This window comes from Nycticebus coucang, chromosome 7, assembly GCF_027406575.1.
Source record: "Nycticebus coucang isolate mNycCou1 chromosome 7, mNycCou1.pri, whole genome shotgun sequence".
NCBI classification, from domain to species: domain Eukaryota; kingdom Metazoa; phylum Chordata; class Mammalia; order Primates; family Lorisidae; genus Nycticebus; species Nycticebus coucang.
In genome coordinates, this window is record NC_069786.1 from 81,606,506 (window position 1) to 81,625,434 (window position 18,929).

An 18,929-nucleotide genomic window follows, 5' to 3' on the forward strand; every position below is an offset into this window, starting at 1 on the left:
ATGAAATTATTGTGTTTACCTTTTTAATTATAATTTTTCAGCTGGAAAGTTGGCAATTGAATACAAGTGATCCACAACTTTTCCATAAAATACTTAAACTATTTTCTGATTAAAAAATGATTTTGCATATATACATAAAGTAGTCAGGTATATATTTAATCATATGCTTTTAACCCAACGTCCAAATAACTGAGAGAAAAATCTTTTATTTTTTAAAATTAGGATGAAGTTGTTCTACAGAAACAATTGATTTCAATATGTTTACCAATAGTTTTGAGAAATTAGAATTGTTTTAAATAATAGGAAAAGACTAAGGATATCACACAAGCTTATAGCACAATATATACTGATACTTATGTAAATATATTATGCAACTTTTATCATTAGAAAGACATTATAACATTTCACATAAATGATAAACTTTCCCCAGGAAAATTCATGTAATTGTGTTTCCTGTTTCCTGATCTGGAAATCAAGCTTTGTGCTATAAATAAAGATCTGAAATTTTCATCAGTCATATTTTAAGAAAAAAATATCGCAAAAAAGCCTAACTTAGATTATTATGACTTACATAGCCCCAAATGCTAGATCATTTGGTCCCTTTACATATGGTGCTTCTTCCCTTTCTTTAGTTCCTTGCTCCAAGTGGCTCATTAATACTAAAGTTGTTATCTCCTGTCTAATAACTGCAAGTTTACAAACCTTCAAAAGACACAGTAGATATCACAGAGGTCATTAGGTCTTTCCAAAGTGACGTGTCTAGACAGTGCCTGCAGCTTCAAAATAGAAATTAAAAAAAATTGCAGTGATGGGAACCAGAAATGAATTTAATTTCTATGCATTTCTTAATGTAGATAAATTAATATTTTGTCTCTAATAGGGTTCTGTTCATACTGAATTCTAAAAAATCACTAGGTGATCTGTTCTACAGCATGTAGAAGTTTTTGTAAATTCTCGCTTCCTTTTTCTTCCAAGACTTCCAGACTCCCCCAAGTGGATATCTGAGAAATTTAGCCAAGTGCCTCTAAATAACTCTGACACTTCATAATGAGCTCTGATCAAGCCAAACCAACTTTTTTTTCTTTGTTTGAATTAAAGCATAATACTTGGAGACTTTTTCTTTAGATGAATCTAGCACTTCCTCCTCTACTACCTATAATTTACTCGCACTACTACTACCTCTTTTATGAATATTCCTTTTTTTCTCATTCAGAAAAATGAAATCAAACTGATTTATTTAAGGACCTTATTATGGTTTGCAGAGTCAGTGCTCCATAAAATCGCATATATGGGACACACAGAACAGATTGCATTGCAATCTTGATTCCCCCAAATAAACAAGATAAGCATAGTTTATATGGAAGTGCAGTTCGCTCTGACATAGGGGCATCAGTTTGTCTGCAATCTGCTTTAACCAATTAAGACTTTCAAGGCAAAAGGGAAATAAAGTCTTCAGTAAATCTATTGAAGGCATCATCTCCCAGCCTCCCATTGCCTGTTATCGATCTTTTTAAGTGCCGACTAATGAGTCATACATATACCTGATGGGATGCTCTCACTCCACCACCTCAGAGGAGCTAAACTTACACAAAGAGAGAATCAACTGAGTGGGAAGGTGGGTGAGGGAACCGCCATGCCGATGGCTGCCTTGGCCCCATAAAAACCAAGCAGAAAGTCCGTCTCCAGGGAAGGCAGCAGATCCCATACCCTACTTTCCGTGACAAACCCGTGAGTTGGTGCACAGATTTTCCATTCAGGTCGCTTCTAGGGCAAATGCTTTTGTTCGCTGCCACACTCTCCAGTGGGAGAACCAGAGAGAAATGCAAAGCAAGCTCGTGGCAGCAGCTTCTTTGCTGCAAAGCATCTCAGCTTTGGCAATTTAGGAAGAACTGATGCTCTCATGGGAGGTGGGTGAAGGGAATTTTAGAATGAGGAACTCATAAATCAGGAGTCTCTGTTTTTATCTTCTATTCACTTGAACTCACACGCCACTGCCTTCCCCCAGGACTACCGCCACGACAAGCACTTACAATATGGACAGATGAGAAGGGAGTGCGCGGGGGTCATTTTCTTTTCTCTGCTTTCTCTAAGATCCTGAACATGATACACGTACTATCAAAATAAACCAAACCCGTGGGTAGCAATTATCTTGAGAGACGAGCCGCTGCTGGCACCTGCCCGGATTAACTGCCATTGGAAGCGGCGGCTTTCGGCATTGAATTATTAATTTATTTATCACCCTTCGTACCAACCCCCACGCGGACTGCTGGGCTAGAAACTGAGGTTTCTTTATTTTCACCTCCGCCCCCACCTCGTAGGAGTCTCCCACTTGTCCGTGGCCGCCGCTCCGCCGCCCACCTGCGGTGGCCTCTGCGGCCGCGGCGCTGCGCTGGGCGCCCCCACTCGCGCCCGGACTGGCGGGGCCGTGGGTCCCCGCGGCAGGGTGGGCGGGGGGAGGCCGCGGGTGACAGATGTACTCTTCTGACAGCTCTCAGTATCAGCCCAGTGGCTCCCTGCCATTGGCTCAGTGCAATGGACCGGCACCGCCGCTCACTATAATAACACTCATGCCTGCCAGCAGCAGCAACTCCGAGTGCGGGCGCCGAGCGTGGGGGATGCTGCCGCCGCCGCGCAGGCGGCTCCCGCTGCCCCGCTCCACTCGGCCGCCGCGCTGGCACTGACTCCGCTCGGCCCCCTCCCAGCCTGGGATCCTCCCGCGGGGCTCAGCGTCCCGACGCGAATTAGAAGAGAAACACACGGAGAGGGCGAGACTGCCGGGGAGAGCGCCGCGAGCATGCGGAGGCTGGGGAGCCTGGGCGCGCAGCACCGCGGGGTGTAGCGCGCGGCTCCGGGGCGTGCGGGGGCGGCGCAGTCGCGCTCTGCCGGGTCCCCGGCCCACCTTCGCGGGCTTCGGCGCTGCGGCTGCCGGCGCAGGGTGCAAGGAAGCGGCGGCTGCGGCGGAGGCGGCGGCGGCTGCCCCATGGAGTGTTACTACATTGTCATCAGCTCCACGCATCTCAGCAACGGACACTTTCGCAACATCAAGGGAGTTTTTCGGGGCCCTCTTAGCAAGAACGGGAACAAAACTCTGGTAAGCTCTAATTGCCCCCCCCAACCCCTCCTACCTGCAGGAGGGCATTTGAAGGATTGAGGTTACTGTGAGGTTTTGAGGGTGTTGTGATTCAATTGGTTGATAATGTATTCATTTATTTATCTGGTGGGCGTGGGGTGAGAATTAGGTGTAGAAAAAGGAAGGAATCTTAGGAAAGCTGTGATCCACGGTTTTGGTTGACACTTCCACAACGCTCTGGACTCTCTCTCTCTCCACAATACTGAAGACTACCACAGCCTCTCTTTATTTCAAGCAATTTCTGTTAACAGGACCTGTAAAAAAGAAAAGAATCCTAACGCCGAGTGTAACATCTTTCAGTTTAGGGAGCTGAATGTAAATGAGGATGTGGGTATCTCTGACGAAGGTGGGGAGCCATGAGGCTGGTGGTGAGGATGAAGTGGCGGGATTAAGTGATGGTCACAGAAATAGTTTGTGATCCGGTTTTCTTTCCTGAAAGACTGACTGGCAGAAAACTTCTCTACTGAGAAGTTGTGAGTACTAAGCTTGGAAGAATGACTTGAGAACCTCATGTTGTCAACTTTCAGCTATTTACAGTAAAGAAGCTGAGGATAAGTGTGAAGGGTGGTGACTGTGCCACAATTAAGCTGCATGGGACCAACAGAGCCCATGCAGTTTCTGGAAGGTTCTCACTGGACCACAGAGCTTCATCTTTCAGCATCCTAGTAGGAACAGCACTCCTGATTGGTGGGAAAAGATGTGCTGAGCATTGAGATAGTGTTGAGATAGTGTAGGATGATAGCTCCTACTTTTGATCCAAATCCTCTCTTATTTATGAAACCTCCCAGACTCTCCTATGTTGATATATCCAGAGAAGTATACACCAACATAAAAGAAAAAAAAAAAAAGAAAGAAAGAATAAAGACTTCTTAGGCTAAGTACTATGCAGAGTAGAGTCAAAGTAAGGTGTCAGTATACAAAAGTATGACTTACTAAAGTTGGGGTCTGTTAGCAACCAGCCTCCCTTCCCCTTTTTACATCATCGTTACTTAGCTCCAATGGATTGGAGTAGAAGCTTAAGGACAGATTCAAACAGTCCAAAAGTAAATACAATAATCTTTAACTCGTTTTCTCTGTATGTCTTAAGACGTTTCTGCATGAGTAAAAACAATTATGCTGTGATGCAGTGAAAAGTTCTCATCTAAAGTTATAATTGAATTCTGACATGGATGAGAAGAACGTAGTGTCCTTTCAGTTCATTTAAGACTCAGAAAAGCAGAGCTGGTTTCTTGCTTTTATTGTTCTGGATGTTGTTGTTGGTTGTTTTTGAACAAAAGAAAGTGAAAATACTTTGCTACAGTCTTTTTAGTGCAGTGCCATGCAGAGTAGCAGCCAAGGGTTAAAGGAAGTTTTAAAATTGTTCTGGCCCTACATAGAGAACTCAACTAGGTAGGAAGGTAAAATTTGTGGAGGTGGGAGGACTTTCATTTTCAAGAGAGTAAACACTAGTTTGTTTTTTAAATTAAGTTTCACTTACGGAAAAAGGTAAACTTATTGAACAAGATCGCATTTTCGTAGATACAGTAATGGTGTAGGTGATGAACTACATAGTAAAGTTCATAGAAAAAAATGTTATCAGCCAAATCTCAACTTGTTATAATTCTACTGATTTTGATTATTAAGTCAATCCTGGATTTCTAACAATGGTCAAATATGCTTAGGCTGACTTGTGTTTTTGACGTTGATTAGTTCTTTATCAATTATAGACATTCCAGATTCTTTATAAACCAAGTTTGTATTTGCTGTGTATGATATTTGCCCTGATTAAAATGATGTAGATTTTCATACATGATCCATATGTATCTGAAATATTTTTAAGAGAAATAATATATGTTATTTAGATACCTTTTGATGACTTTTGCTGTTTAAAAGAATATTTATGCCTCTGTAACAGGAAGTTCTAGATATATTCATAAATGAATGATTTTGATTAAAATAGCTATCTGTACTTATCTAAAAATGATTCTTTATAGTGCATAGGATGCTATGAGCACTTACCAAATAAACTAAAACTTACTATCACTTAAATAGAGAAAAGTAGGCATGGAACTTTTATGAATTAGTATTTTTAGTAAGAAACACTAGTATCTTAAAATATATATATGCCAAATTTTGAAAAATTTCAAGCAGGAATTTATGTGCATAATGTTTTTGTTACAGTTTTATTTTTATTTTTAAATTGACAGATAAAATTACATGTATTTATTTTGTTTAATGACTTCAATACCAGTTTCATAGACTAATAATTATGAGATCTTTCCTACTTTATTTTCAATTTTATTTTGACATTTTTAACTTGTGCTTTTAAAAATCACTACATTTTTACATTTGGAAATGGGTAATAAGTTCAAATGATTTTAATAATATCTCAATTGTGATTTTTCTCATTGGGGGAAAGTACAACTTAAAGCACAAAACTATTCAGGAAAAAGGTACTTTGATTTTTTTCCAAAGAAATTCTAATTATTTTTATCACTATATAGTTAAAGATATTTCAGAAGTACATTTTAAATTTAGTCTTTCAAAGAATAATTAGATAAATTTTAAAAATTATGAGATTAATTTAAGGTAGCTTATAACTGTTAATACAGCATTATTTCATGAATTAAAAGTTACTAATAGAATAACCAGTATAACAATTACAATGATTAATTGCTGTATGTTCTAAATCCTGGATTTAATCCTGACACTCATACAGAGGTCATGAAAAAATACATTTATTTCCCTAGCTTGTATTTTGTCACACAAACATAAAATTCTGGAAAACCAAAAAGCACATATGTAAAGACTAAGTCTGTTGTTAATCTTGACTCATGTTTTTTAAAATATATTCCTCTTGACAATTTTAAATAAAAATACATGGATCTCTATTGTAATGTTTTAAAAGCAAAGAGAAAGGTCAAGCAGTTTGTCATGATTTCTGATAGAAATTGCACCATATTTGTGATATAGCTCTAATTTCATAGGATAAGAAATAAGTTTAGATGTAATAGTGTTCCAGAATATTTCTAGGTAAGTTATAGGGTTTAATGGCAATGAATAAAGTTTAACTTCTATGTATACTTTTTTGTTTTTTAGATTTTCCCATTGCATCAATGTGTTTGTTTACTTGATAAAGACAATTAGTTATACTTTTTTTTAATTTTTGCAATTAATTCAGAAAATTTCTTTGCCTCAATGGTGTATTTAAAAACTTTCTGAAAACATTAAATACAAAAAATTCAAATGTACATTTAATCACTTTAAATATGTAATTTTGTGTTTGCCTTTGGAACCTTAGAAATCATTGCATTCTGTTAGTTGGTCAGCATTTTAGTTTCCCTTAATAGCATTATGTCTATCTCACTGACTATGGAATTCAAAAAGAATGAGTGTTGGTTTTAAGGTCATACAGTATCAGTACTATAATGCACATTTCCTGACTCCAGGCGTATTTCCTTTACAATTTAAATGCTAAATTATGGAATCCATAGGGATCATTATGATAATATCATTATGGAATAGTATTGTGTCATCTATTTGGTAAAAGGCACTCCATTTTTCCAACTGCAGCCAGATATGGAGAAATAGTGCCAATATTATAGAAAAAGTTAATTTACATTTATTTTGTTTCTTTTCTTTCCATATGCAAACATCACTAATTTATGCCTGACCTAGGTCCTGTTTGTGTAGGCTGCACTTCATTTCTAAAATATAAAACATCAGGTTTGGCAAGACAAGAAATGTTGATTTATTATCACTTCTCAACATGTTTGTTAGTTAGGCCGTTCAGATGTACTGAGATGCCTCAATTAGAAGGCAGGCACATAGCCTGGTTCTGTGTGTTATGTACTAAGTATTATGCGCTAAGATGTATTCTGGGTAGCTCCTGTTCATTTTGAATCTGTTGAAAAAATGGTATCATCTTTTGAAAAGTTTATAAGTTTTTGTCACTTAGAATGTTTGCATATGTATCAATTTTGAAAAGTACAAAAGACTTTTTTTATTTGTGAATATACAAATTTACTAAAGTTAGACAATTACAATATATTATATGATCTTTTGTTTTAATTATCATAATCAAATATAACTTATTATTTAGGTAATTTTCCTTGAACATTTTCTATGTATCCTAGAGAATGTAATTTAAAAGGTTTCACCACTTATTGAAACCCGTGTAGGTGGTACTTTAAGATTGTGAATAAGACTAAAGAGAAATAGTTGAATTAGTGCTGTTGGAAAAGTTTTCATTGTCAGATTAACATCCTCAAGAAAGTTCAAGAGTGATTGTGGATTAGGGTTATATCTTAATATATGTACAAACTTTCTCATTTTATGACTTAATGAATTTTCTCACATAAGTCCACTAATTATTCTTCTAGGTTTTATTTATTTATTCATTGTATGTTGCCCAAGCTGGATTTGAACCCCTGAGCTCAAGCAATCCTCCAATCTTCCAGCCTCAGCTTCCTGAGTAGCTGGGATAATAGGCATATTCCAAGTTCCTTTAAACTCTTAAATATTCAGTATTAAAGACAATCTTGTGTTTCTCTTTTCTGAACTTGAGATGTCATATATTCTGTGCTCTATTGGTTTTTAATTATAGTGAAACTATATAATATGTGCATTTTCAGAACACATTATTCAGGTAATGAAAATCACTGATATTTGAAATTATTCTTCTAATTAAAAAATATAAACAGTATTTTAAAGAAAATGCTGTCAGGTAATACTCATGATTCCCACATACATTTGTAGTTCATTTAGTATCAATTGAGTAATTTTAGACGTGAAAATTGTGAAAGACGTAATATCTTATCTTTACTTCTCAATTCTTCATCAGTATTTTCCATTATTGATGACTGAAATTACATTTTTATGGAAAATACAGATCAAGAAGAACTTCCGGGACCCTCCGGTCCAGAGGTTTCAGAGAGCTATATTCAGGGTCACACTGAGGCTACAGAAGTAGTTTGTTATGTGTGCCCACTGTTTTAAAATATTTGGCTTTAAATGCAATTCAAAGAAGAATGCACTTCCCCAGTTATGACTTTCTACCCTGCTTTTTATTGATATGTAAGCTTTTCACTTTTTTGCATTACTTTTCTGACCATTGAAGGCACTGGAAATTTTCAACTTATTTATTCCAGGAGTCAAAGTAAAAAAAAATTTCCATCATTATACGTGTGCCCTTCGTTGTACCAAGTTTTAGAAAGATAATGGCCTTCCAAGGTTTTCAGCATATTCATATTATTCTGTTTACTGTATTTGCTTGAGCTGATAGATGGTACTCTCTTAATCAGGTATCTATGAGCACTGTCATAATAAGAAATACATAGTGATTTGAGGGTGATGCAGTTTTGCATTTTCTAAAATCTTATACTTTCATTTAGGCCACTGGTGTTTTTAATATTTTCTTGTTGCTTTGAACCTTTTGCAAAGTTAAGTTAGAGTGTAATTTTCTTCTTTAATGTGTACTTAAGTAAATATGTTTAAGATATTTTGAAAAAGTTTATTAAACATTTTCTGGATAGTGCAAATAATATTTTTAATAATTCTGATAATGGCATGATGTTGAAACAATTTCCTCTGGTGACCCTATTTAACTGATAGTACTGTTGAAGGGAATTGCTATATATTAGGAATTTGAGTAATCCTTCCAAAAAGGTAGCAATTATAATCTGGTATACTGAAGCAAAAATTAATGAAGAAATTATGTATATCTTTTTACAACATTTTTGTATTGCTAATCACTAAAAGTGAGAAATTTAATATTGTTAGTTTTCTTTCCTAAAAATTTTAACCTGAAATGACTTGTTTTATCTGTTTCGTGACATTCTAAATCATCCATTGCAACAGAGAAAACCTTAAAATATACAGTCAGCATTCCGTATCCATGGGTTTACTTCCATGCATTCAACCAACCCTGGCTCAAAACTGTTCAAAAAAGAAAAAGAAAAATTGTTTCCCCTGTACTGACCACCTACAGACTTTTATTCTTTATTCCCTAAAAAATATAGTATATAACATTTACATTTTACTGGGTATTATAAGTAATCTAATCTGAACATAATTTAAAGTACGTGAGTGGATGCCAATACTATACCATTTTAAATAAAGGACTTGAACATCTGCTGTGGATTTTGGTTTCTTAGGGGAATTCTGAAACCAATCCTCCATGGTTACTGAGGGAAAGCCATGTACTATTTTATGATAGCATTTTCAACTACCAAGGTTCATTAATATTATAAATGTACTATAGTATACTTTCTAGGAAAGTATAAGATAAAGTGGAGTAATAAATAATTAACACTCAAATATAGTTGTCAAAGTAAACAAAGTCCATTATCTGATGTATTACTCTGAACTCTTTTATAATGGTTTGGCACCCCTCGAAGAAATGTATACACTTTTCTAAATGTAAGTACATTTGTACTAAGTGTTCACGATGTCAAATGTTTCTGATGTTGTGTTCAAATGATAAAAAAATGATGTTTTCTTAAAGAACTTTAGAAAAATGATCTGTATTGACTTGATGGTTAGGTTTATGTGTCAACTCATATACAAGCCAGTTATTTAATCAAGTATTAATTTAGGTATTGCTGTGAAAGTATTTTGTAGATACACTTAATGTCTAGAATCAATTGACTTTAAGTAAAGGAAATTACTTATGATAATGTGGGTTGGCCTTATACAACCAATTAAAAGACCTTACAAGCAAAAACTAAGGTGTCCTGGAGAAAAAGAAATGCTTCCTGAAACCTGCAGAACCAACTTTTACCTGGGTTTCCAAGCTGCTGGCCTTCCCTTGACGTTTCAGATTTACTAGCCTCTACATTCACTGAGTCACTTTCTCGAAATAAATCATATGTGGCTACACGTGCATACACCTACACAAACATACACATACTCTGTTGGCTCTGTATATTGGAGAATCCTGACTGATACACTGAGAATTAGTTTATAACATCTCTTTTTAAAAAAAGGTAACAAAATGTTTGAACTATAAATCCTATTTGGATTTAATAGGAAATAGGTGAGTTGATGTTGGGAACTATTTAGATTTAAAATTTATAAAGCTTATGGTGGAATTTTTGTGCTAATTCATTCATACATTTACAGGAACTTTATTTGAATTTTTTGCTTGGATTGTAATCTAAATCTTAACCAACCTAACGCCTTAAAGAACTTTACTGTTCCTATGTAAAATACAGTCATTCTTATCTGTTCATATCCAATAGCTAATCACATATGTGTTTATTGTGCTTGAAGAAAGTTGGGATACTTCAAAATTATATAAAATACTTTTTAAACATAATTTAAAAAGTATACACTTTGGTAGGGAGCCTTAATTTAAGAAAATAGGCTTTAAATGGAGTTTTCTAAAATGAATATCTTTCATTATACAAAATAAAAATGTCTTCATGAAAGCATGTAGAATTATGTCAATATCAACCAGTGCAAGCCACAGGAATATGATTCTAGCTGAACCGAAGTTGTGCATATTGGTATTTGGAACAGGTAAATTGCACACTGTGAGGAATCTTGATGCATCTCACAAAGAGGGTATAAGGAGTAGTTACTGAAGATTTTGGATTGTGTGAGTTGGTTTTTGGAGTTTATTAAAGCATTGTTTTATTCTTGATTGAGTACTGGGTGACACAGAAAGATCAGTTTTATTATTGAGTATCTTAGTACTTTTTACCTAGGAGGCAAGAAGAACAGAGTTGGGATTGAACTGGAATTGGTGGAGAAGCAGCTTTGGTCTTATTACCTGCAGATGGGTGTTTAGGATAACAAATACAACATTAAAAAAAAAAATTGCTGTGCTCAAATGTAATTGCAGATGGTCTTGGTTTTGCTCCCTAACAGCATTAGAATGACCTCATCAGCTAATAGGGTCCTGTGAAACTGTTGTTTCATGGCAGAACCCCATGCCTGACTCTTAGACCCAGACAAGTTCCTAGCCAACACTTTTCAGAAGTTGGTTTTTGCTTTCTCAGACATGACCATGACAATTGATGGTGTCAAAAGGATGGAAGAAGGGTACGCTGACCAGAGAAGATGATTTCAAGGAAATGAGACTGAATATGGGAATTTAGAATTAAGGGACGGTAGGATAATGGTTGAGAAGTATCAAGGTGGAATGAGGAAGACTTGTGCCCTGTTTTGCTGCAATAGTTTGTGGACTTTAAGAGATAAAACATCTGCCTCATCTTGAGAGATGGTGAACAATGTTTTCAAGAGAAACAGACTTGAATTAGAGCAAAAACATGCAGTTTAACTTCCATGAAAAGTTTAAAGCTTTACAGATTGTTTTGTGAAAACGGAAATTTATGAATTCAAGAGGATACAGTCAACGGGTTTTAAAACCGTAGGTTAAGGAAAGCAGATTTTAGGACAATAGTTACTAGGAGGTAAGTGAAACTAGTTGCAAAGAGGAAGATGATGAGAGATGGGCACTGACTTACTTTTCTTACAACTGATCAAGGATAGAAAAAGGGGAGTAAATATAAACTCCAGTAGCACAATCTACAGACTCCCTAGGAGGATCAGTGAAAATGCTGTAAGTTACTTTTTTTTTTTCTGAGAAAGAGTCTCACTATGTTGCCCTTGGTAGAGTGCTATGGCGTCACAGTTCACAGCAACCACAACCACCACAAACTCTTCGGCTTAAGCGATTCTCTTGCTTCAGCCTCCCAAGTAGCTGGGACTATAGGCACCCATCACAACACCCTGCTATTTTTTGGTTGTAGTTGTCATTGTTGTTTCGCTGGCCCAGGCTGGGTTTGAACCTGCCAGCCTAGGTGTTTGTAGCTGGCGCCATAACCACTGTGAGATAGGCGCCGAGCCTACAAGTTACTTTTTTGTTATCTCCTTCAAAATCTGATTTTTATCAAACACTATTCTGTGATGAAGACAATGTCTACACTACACCTTCTTGATAGGAGAATAGCTGTCTTTCATGTATTCATGAAAATACTTATTTTTAAACTTACGTAATGGTTGTAAGCACCAACACTTTATAAGACGATGGATCCCAGTTCAAATCCTAGGTCTTCCTTTGTATCAGTAAATTGTGAATAATGAAAACCCTAAATATCAACTGTGTACCTAAATAGCATTTTATGGAAATTATATTTTTCTCATAGTAAAAGAAATGAGTAAGTAGCTGTTTTCTAACACTAAGTGGCTCAGATGTCTATGCCAAGGACTTTCTGATTTTATTTCCATTTTTCTATAGTTGAAAGGTTATTATTACTACAGTTATCACTTGTATTCTAAACTAGAAAAAAGAATAAACAGGAAGAACAAGAAGTTGAATGTTCTTTGTTTTTAAGAAGTTCTTCCCAGCTGTGTTGGTTTATATATTTCTTTGGGCCAAAGTTGTGTCACAGACCCACTCCCAAGTATAGGGAAAGGTAGAAACGTGGTTTATTAAGTTGTGTATATTGTCAGTCCTAATAAAATCAGATCACTGTTAGTGAGGAAAAGAGGGATTGATCATACAGTAGAAATATACCAAAACTAGCTTTGTGACTGTGGTTATGTTTATCTCCTTCACTATCAGTTATATTATCTTTAAAAGGAGATGCTAATACATGTCTAGAAGACTGGTTTATAGATCAAATGATATAAAAAATAGGTAGTGATTTGTACAAAGTTTGATGCATAATCTATCAAAAAATGGTGGTCACTATTGATAGTATTTTATATTAGAACATTCATATTTGATTATAATCTCATTCACTCAATCTAGTATGCATAGATTTACATAATTTGGACCATGTCAGTAATATTTTCTTTTTTCCTCTGTGTCTTACTTGTCTGGACTGCTATAGCAAAGTGTCATCGACAGTAGCTTTTATACAACAGAAATTTATTTCTTGCAGTTCTAGATGCTGGGACGTCCAAGATTTCAGTGTCAGTGTATTTGTTATCTGGTGGGAACTTTGCTTCCTCATAGAAAGAATTCCCACATGGTAGAAGGAACTCCCTCAGTCCTCTTTTATTCTCATGAACTAATCATACCTAAAGGCAGTTGATGCCATGACATTAGGGGTTTGAATTTCAACCTATGCATTTTGAGCAGACACAAATATTTAGATCACTGCACTCAGCTTACTCTTGGCACTGCTTACATGTTTATGCCTACCCTAAGAATGCATAAAATCTTCTCCCTTCACTATGTGTTGGCCTTGTTCTGGTTCATTTGTATTGCTATAAAGAAATACCTGACATTAGGTAGTTTACTTAAAAAATAGGTTTATTTGGCTTCGAATTCTACAGGCTATGCAAGAATTGTGGTGCCAGCATCTGCTTCTGGTGAGGGCCTCATAAATCTTTCAGTCATAGTGGAATAGGAAGGGGAGCAGGCAGCGCATGGTCAAAGGAAGGAAGAGTGGAGGGAGGTGCCAGACACTTTCAACCATCAGTTCTTGTAGAAACTAAAGGGGGGAAACGCATTAATTATCATGAGAATAGCACCAAACCATTCATAAAGTATCCACTCCTGTGACTTAAAGGCCTCCCACCTCCAAACTAGTTATCAAATTTCGACATTAGATTGGATGAGGCAAATATCTAAAACATAGCAGGGCCCTAAATATTTTAGGGGATAATAAGATGAAAATCCTAAGGAAATTTTCAAGTATTGGTCATTCTTTTGACTCATAAAGTTAATGGAAATACAGAAAGCTAGCTCTTTCGGAGAGTGTACTTTGTTTTCACTCTCTTTAATAATAACTTCCATAGGTATGGAAATTACTGATTTTCTTGCTGTCTTTTCTTTGATCACCGACATTCTGATGTTATAAAAATGATATTTACACTGGGGAGCAGCATAACCTTCTCTTTTGGTCTCATAGACAGACAGAATTATTAGCTACAAAGGAATAAACCTGTGAAATATGGTTATTACAGTTTTATTAATTGAAAGTCAATCTAAAATTTTGTTAGCCATGATGTCAGAATGGAAATGTGACATAGATGTTATATGTTTGTTATATCTCTTTATTTATTTGTATAATTCACTTAATAACTATTTTTGACCATATTATATTTTAGGCACATGTAATATATGGAGTAAAATGGTATGTATATAGAGTTGGTGAACAACTATGTCTTCCTAACTATTACTCTTAGCTGTAAAAATGCCAGTTTTCATTTCTGAAGCTGAAGTTTCTATTTTCTTCATAGTACCTTTAACCTTTTCTTTTTATTTTTAATGCCCAATTTATTTAATGTTACAGCTAATAAATCATTAAAATGTATCACAATTTTCATGGATACCTTATTAAACAAAATAAAGGTGGACTCTGATGATTACTATTTGTTGAAAGAAGAATACAAAATAACGAATCGTGAAATGTTGAAACCTATTCCTTATTTCCTTGATTGCCACAAGTAATATTATAGAAAAGTAGCTGAAACAAATTGAAATCTACATCTTCGAGTTTTATTAAATTTAGTGGCATTTTCTTTTTAATAAACAGGATTACGTTTCTCAGAGAAAAGGTGCAGGTTGTATAAACTAACACTAACTGTTCTATTTGTATTCCTAATCACTGTGAAAATATTGATTCAACATGAAATATACAATTTTTATGGATCAGGACTTGGAGGAGTGGATACCATGGTGCATACTGCTTTTCAAATGCTTACGAATCTATTTGCAGGTAGACTGATACTAGCAAAATTTCAGATGTAGCGTATTATATATTACTCTTTTGGAGAGTCGCAATTAAGACAATCTATTGCCATGTTATTCCACAGCACAGGGTTAGTGAAGTAAATAATAATGATAAATGAACACACATTGATCCTCTTTGTAGGATCTTTTGTATAGAGTCTAGCATAATATGAGCATTATTTGATCATATAAGAAAAAAATAGAGACCGAAGATGTTATTTGCTTTTAATGTTAAGATGCATTAATTAAAATAATATACCCACAATTTAATCTACACGTGACTAATTACATGCTGTTTAGGCACTAAAAATACCAACTTTTCTGACTCATTAATACAGTGCCAATACAATTCTGTCAAGTACAGAAATTATATGCCATGTGGGAAACTTTCCTCTTTTCTTTTAGTACCCTACCAAAATGAAGGGCAAAATCTATTCACGAGAGCCAGGGAAAATAGACATGTCCACACAGAGCAAAACTATTAATATTCTCTCTCTCTCACCTTCTCTGCCTGTACCCAAATTTATAGAGGGTATTTTTTTTCAATTTTGGTCTTTCTGAATGTTTCTCGTGAAGCCCAGATAATTCTACTAGCAGCTTCAGCTAGAGCCAGAGATCAAAACAATTATTTATTTGAAAAGTAATTTGGAACTTAATCCCCTTCTGGCCACTTGATATAAAACCAGAGGTCAAAAAATAATGCTGGTTAGCATTTTGGGGAATCTGAGGTAGCTCAGTGGCCAAGTTTCCGCCGGATAGCCATAATCCCAGGAATCAAAAGCAAACAAAAAGAAAGAAAGAGAGAGAGAAAATCATTAATTCTTTGTAGGTTTACAGCAAGAATTATAAGCCAATTTAAGATGGTGTATCAACTTAAATAACTGAGTGATGGTACCTCCAGGTTTGCCTGAAATAGGCCCAATTTATGCTGTTGTCTTAGCATGATTAATAATGGTACTGCCTTTAACTCTCTGAATTGTTCTAAATAGGATAATAATTTATACAATCAACTTGTAAAATATAAAAACTACCACAGTGACAGAAACCTGCCTGAAATACTCTCCCATTCTCTGTCCTGGCCTGACATTGTTTTAGGATTTGTAGACTTAGACCAGGATGCATCTGAAGATGATGTCTTTAACTTATACTTCGCTATTTTTCAACAACCCCAGGAACCATAATTAGTGAAGATACAAACATATATCCTTTCTTCCCAGCTTCTGACACATTGAACTTAGCCAAATATCAAAAAGGGGACAAAGGGGCGGTGCCTGTGGCTGAGTGGGTAGGGCGCTGGCCCATATACAGAGGGTGGCAGGTTCGAAACTGGCCCCGGCCAAATTGCAACAAAACAAATATCTGGGCATTGTGACGGGTACTTGTAGTCCCAGCTACGCTGGAGACTGAGGCAAGAGAATTGCCTAAGCCCAGGAGTTAGAGGTTGCTGTGAGCTGTGATGCCACAGCACTCTACCAAAGGCAATAAAGTAAGACTCTGTCTCAAAAAAAAAAAAAAGAGGACAAAGGCAGGACCACACAGAGGCATAAGGTCAAGTGGAGATTATTTGAGATCGCTGCAAGAGATAAGAGAATAAGACAGCTCCAATGAGTTCCCAATTGCCTCCATTAACATTGTCAGAGAAATGACAATGGGAAATGACAATGTCAGGGAAGGACTGAAGATCCTTCTGTGTTCACTATTTCAGTGGCAGAATTTTACCCAGGCATTACCAGGGAATTCCTCAACAAGCCCAATTCAACAAAGTCACCTTTGACTCTGCTAGCTACCTAATATTATTTCTAATAGATGTATTTTATGCTTTATTTAATTTGCTAATTTTGGTTATTTTTATTGGAGACAACTGACTAGAATCAGGACAACTATAGAATTTAATTTTTTTCAACATTTTGTGAGTTTTACATATGTATAGTTTTTTACAGTGTTTCACTTCTTTTTGCTTCCTACCATTCCCTTTCTGTTCTTCTGTAATAAAAGGTGCTGTAGAAATGTGTAGAACTAGAGAGACCTGAGTTTGAATTCTGGCTATGTAACCTGGGATAGTTATTTGACCTCTTTTACTGTCTATTTATCTGAAAATAGCAAAAGCTAAAATTTATGTTAGTCCTTTCTTTATGACAAATGTCCTTTTAAATGTATTATGTAAATTATATGTAATTGCAACTGAAATGCTTTAGCATGAGTATGTGTGAAAAAGATTGTTGTAAGGATTAAATTGTTTCTACTTCAGTGTCCAGCACATAATCAAAGCTATTGTTATCTTTATAGTTACTGGCATTTAAAAGAAGATTGCCCTTCTTCCCTTCCAAAGCTAATGCATGGACATGTGCGTTTTCAGATAGAATATAAAAGATACTAAGTGAATAGAAAATATGTGTTTTAAGGAGTTCAGTGAAATAAAGACCAACAGATTGATTGTAAAATTTAGTACCAATATACAATCTGTAAGTAGATTATTCTATGAAGGAAAACTAAAGATCTATGGCAGATTCCAAAACTCGATGATCATAATTATCACCTGGATGTTTATAAAGTTCAATACGTTGGATCTCACCTCCTAGGTACTAAATCTAATATCAGTTGGTAGGTAACTGTCACTCTTGTAGGATAAAATACATCTAGTTTGGTTTCAGTGGAACTTGTTCCAGTGAATATTTGGATGTCACACATTTATACTTAGTGTAAGACATGAGCTTGTTGTTTATTAAGTCTTCTATCCACTACTCCTTAGTCTCCCACCCCCCCCAATAGACCTGTTAGAAGGCAAGCAGCAGTACATTGGTTTCATTGTAAAATGGGAAGTGAAGGACACCAGAAAATAGTTTACTTAGAATATTGTTAAAGGACTTTCTTATAAAATTTAGTAGAATCTAGCATCCACAGAAAGGATGAAAATATAAGACTGTACTTTGTAAGCAGAAAAAAGATATAGTTCTACGTCATTTAGTCAACTTGGCCAATTTCCTTTTCAACCATGCTTTAATGTATTAATTTATGTAGAAATTAGAGATAATAATGCATCCATAATATTAGTTTTAAAGGTATGCTTAAAAAAAAAACATTGTGTTGAATAACAAAGCAAATGACTGAGCCAGTAAATTGCGGTAAACATCAGACAATTCTAAAATTACAAAGACATAGAAGTGAACAGCTTTATGAAACAAAATGATGCTAGATATTCTTAAGTATGTAGATTAAAACTACTATAAATGTAGTTTGAAACTTTAAAAAATGTTATGAATATTTATATGATTTTACTTAAGGTTATTTATGGTCAATGTTCTCAGTCATTGGTGGAACAGGATAATTTTCAAGGTTTAAGAATATTTTCTTAAATATTGAGAAATATTGTAGAAACTTGTCCCATATTGAGAAATATTGTAGAAACTTGTCCCATATCACATTTACTCCTAGTCAGTATTTTACATCAATAAATATAATACAAAAACCATAAGATTTTTAATCTCATAGGTATCATTAACACCAGTTTCCACATGAGGAACTAAAGAGGATCCAAGTACGATGCCGGAAGTTACATAGGACTATGAGTTTGTGAATCTATGAGTTTGTGCATTAGGTTGTATCTTCATCACAAACACTAAGTGGTCATTATTTATATTAATTCTTCTAAAGATAATAAGTTATAAAAATTCTTATTTTATGAAGGAGAATAACAATAAACAGAGAGGCCAGATAATCTTACAAAGAAAATGTTATATATTATTTGCAAAACACATCTACATTCTACCCTTAAAAACAAATTTAAGATTAAATCTCTGCCTAATAACAAAAATACATCAAATTATAAGTCAAATATATATTTCACTAAATAAGTATTCAAGAATACCCAGGGAAGTTACAGAGTATAGATTTTTTTTGTCTTAATTTTTATTACAAGATTAATTAACAAATACATATTTCACTATGAAAAATGCAAACTATTGAAAAGGCAGTTTATATGGCAACATTTGAAAAAATAGAAAGTAATCACACTAATAAGTTGTTGAGTTCTTGCCTATATATTCCTCCCATTTGTTTAGTGTGTCAAATTATAATTCATATAATTTATTTACTACATGTTAAGTAATTTTAATACTATTACAAATAGTA

General features: G+C 35.1%; 1 protein-coding gene across 1 annotated transcript in view; it reads left to right on the forward strand.

Annotated features, from left to right (window-relative positions):
• Positions 1 to 2,565: 2,565 nt before the first annotated feature.
• ZNF804A (zinc finger protein 804A) overlaps positions 2,566 to 18,929 on the forward strand; it is a 317,052-nt gene continuing 300,688 nt past the window's right edge. The window contains exon 1 of the mRNA XM_053597330.1: positions 2,566 to 3,091. Coding sequence (XP_053453305.1) covers positions 2,981 to 3,091 — 111 coding nt within the window. The 5' untranslated portion in view covers positions 2,566 to 2,980. The remainder of the gene's footprint in view (positions 3,092 to 18,929) is intronic.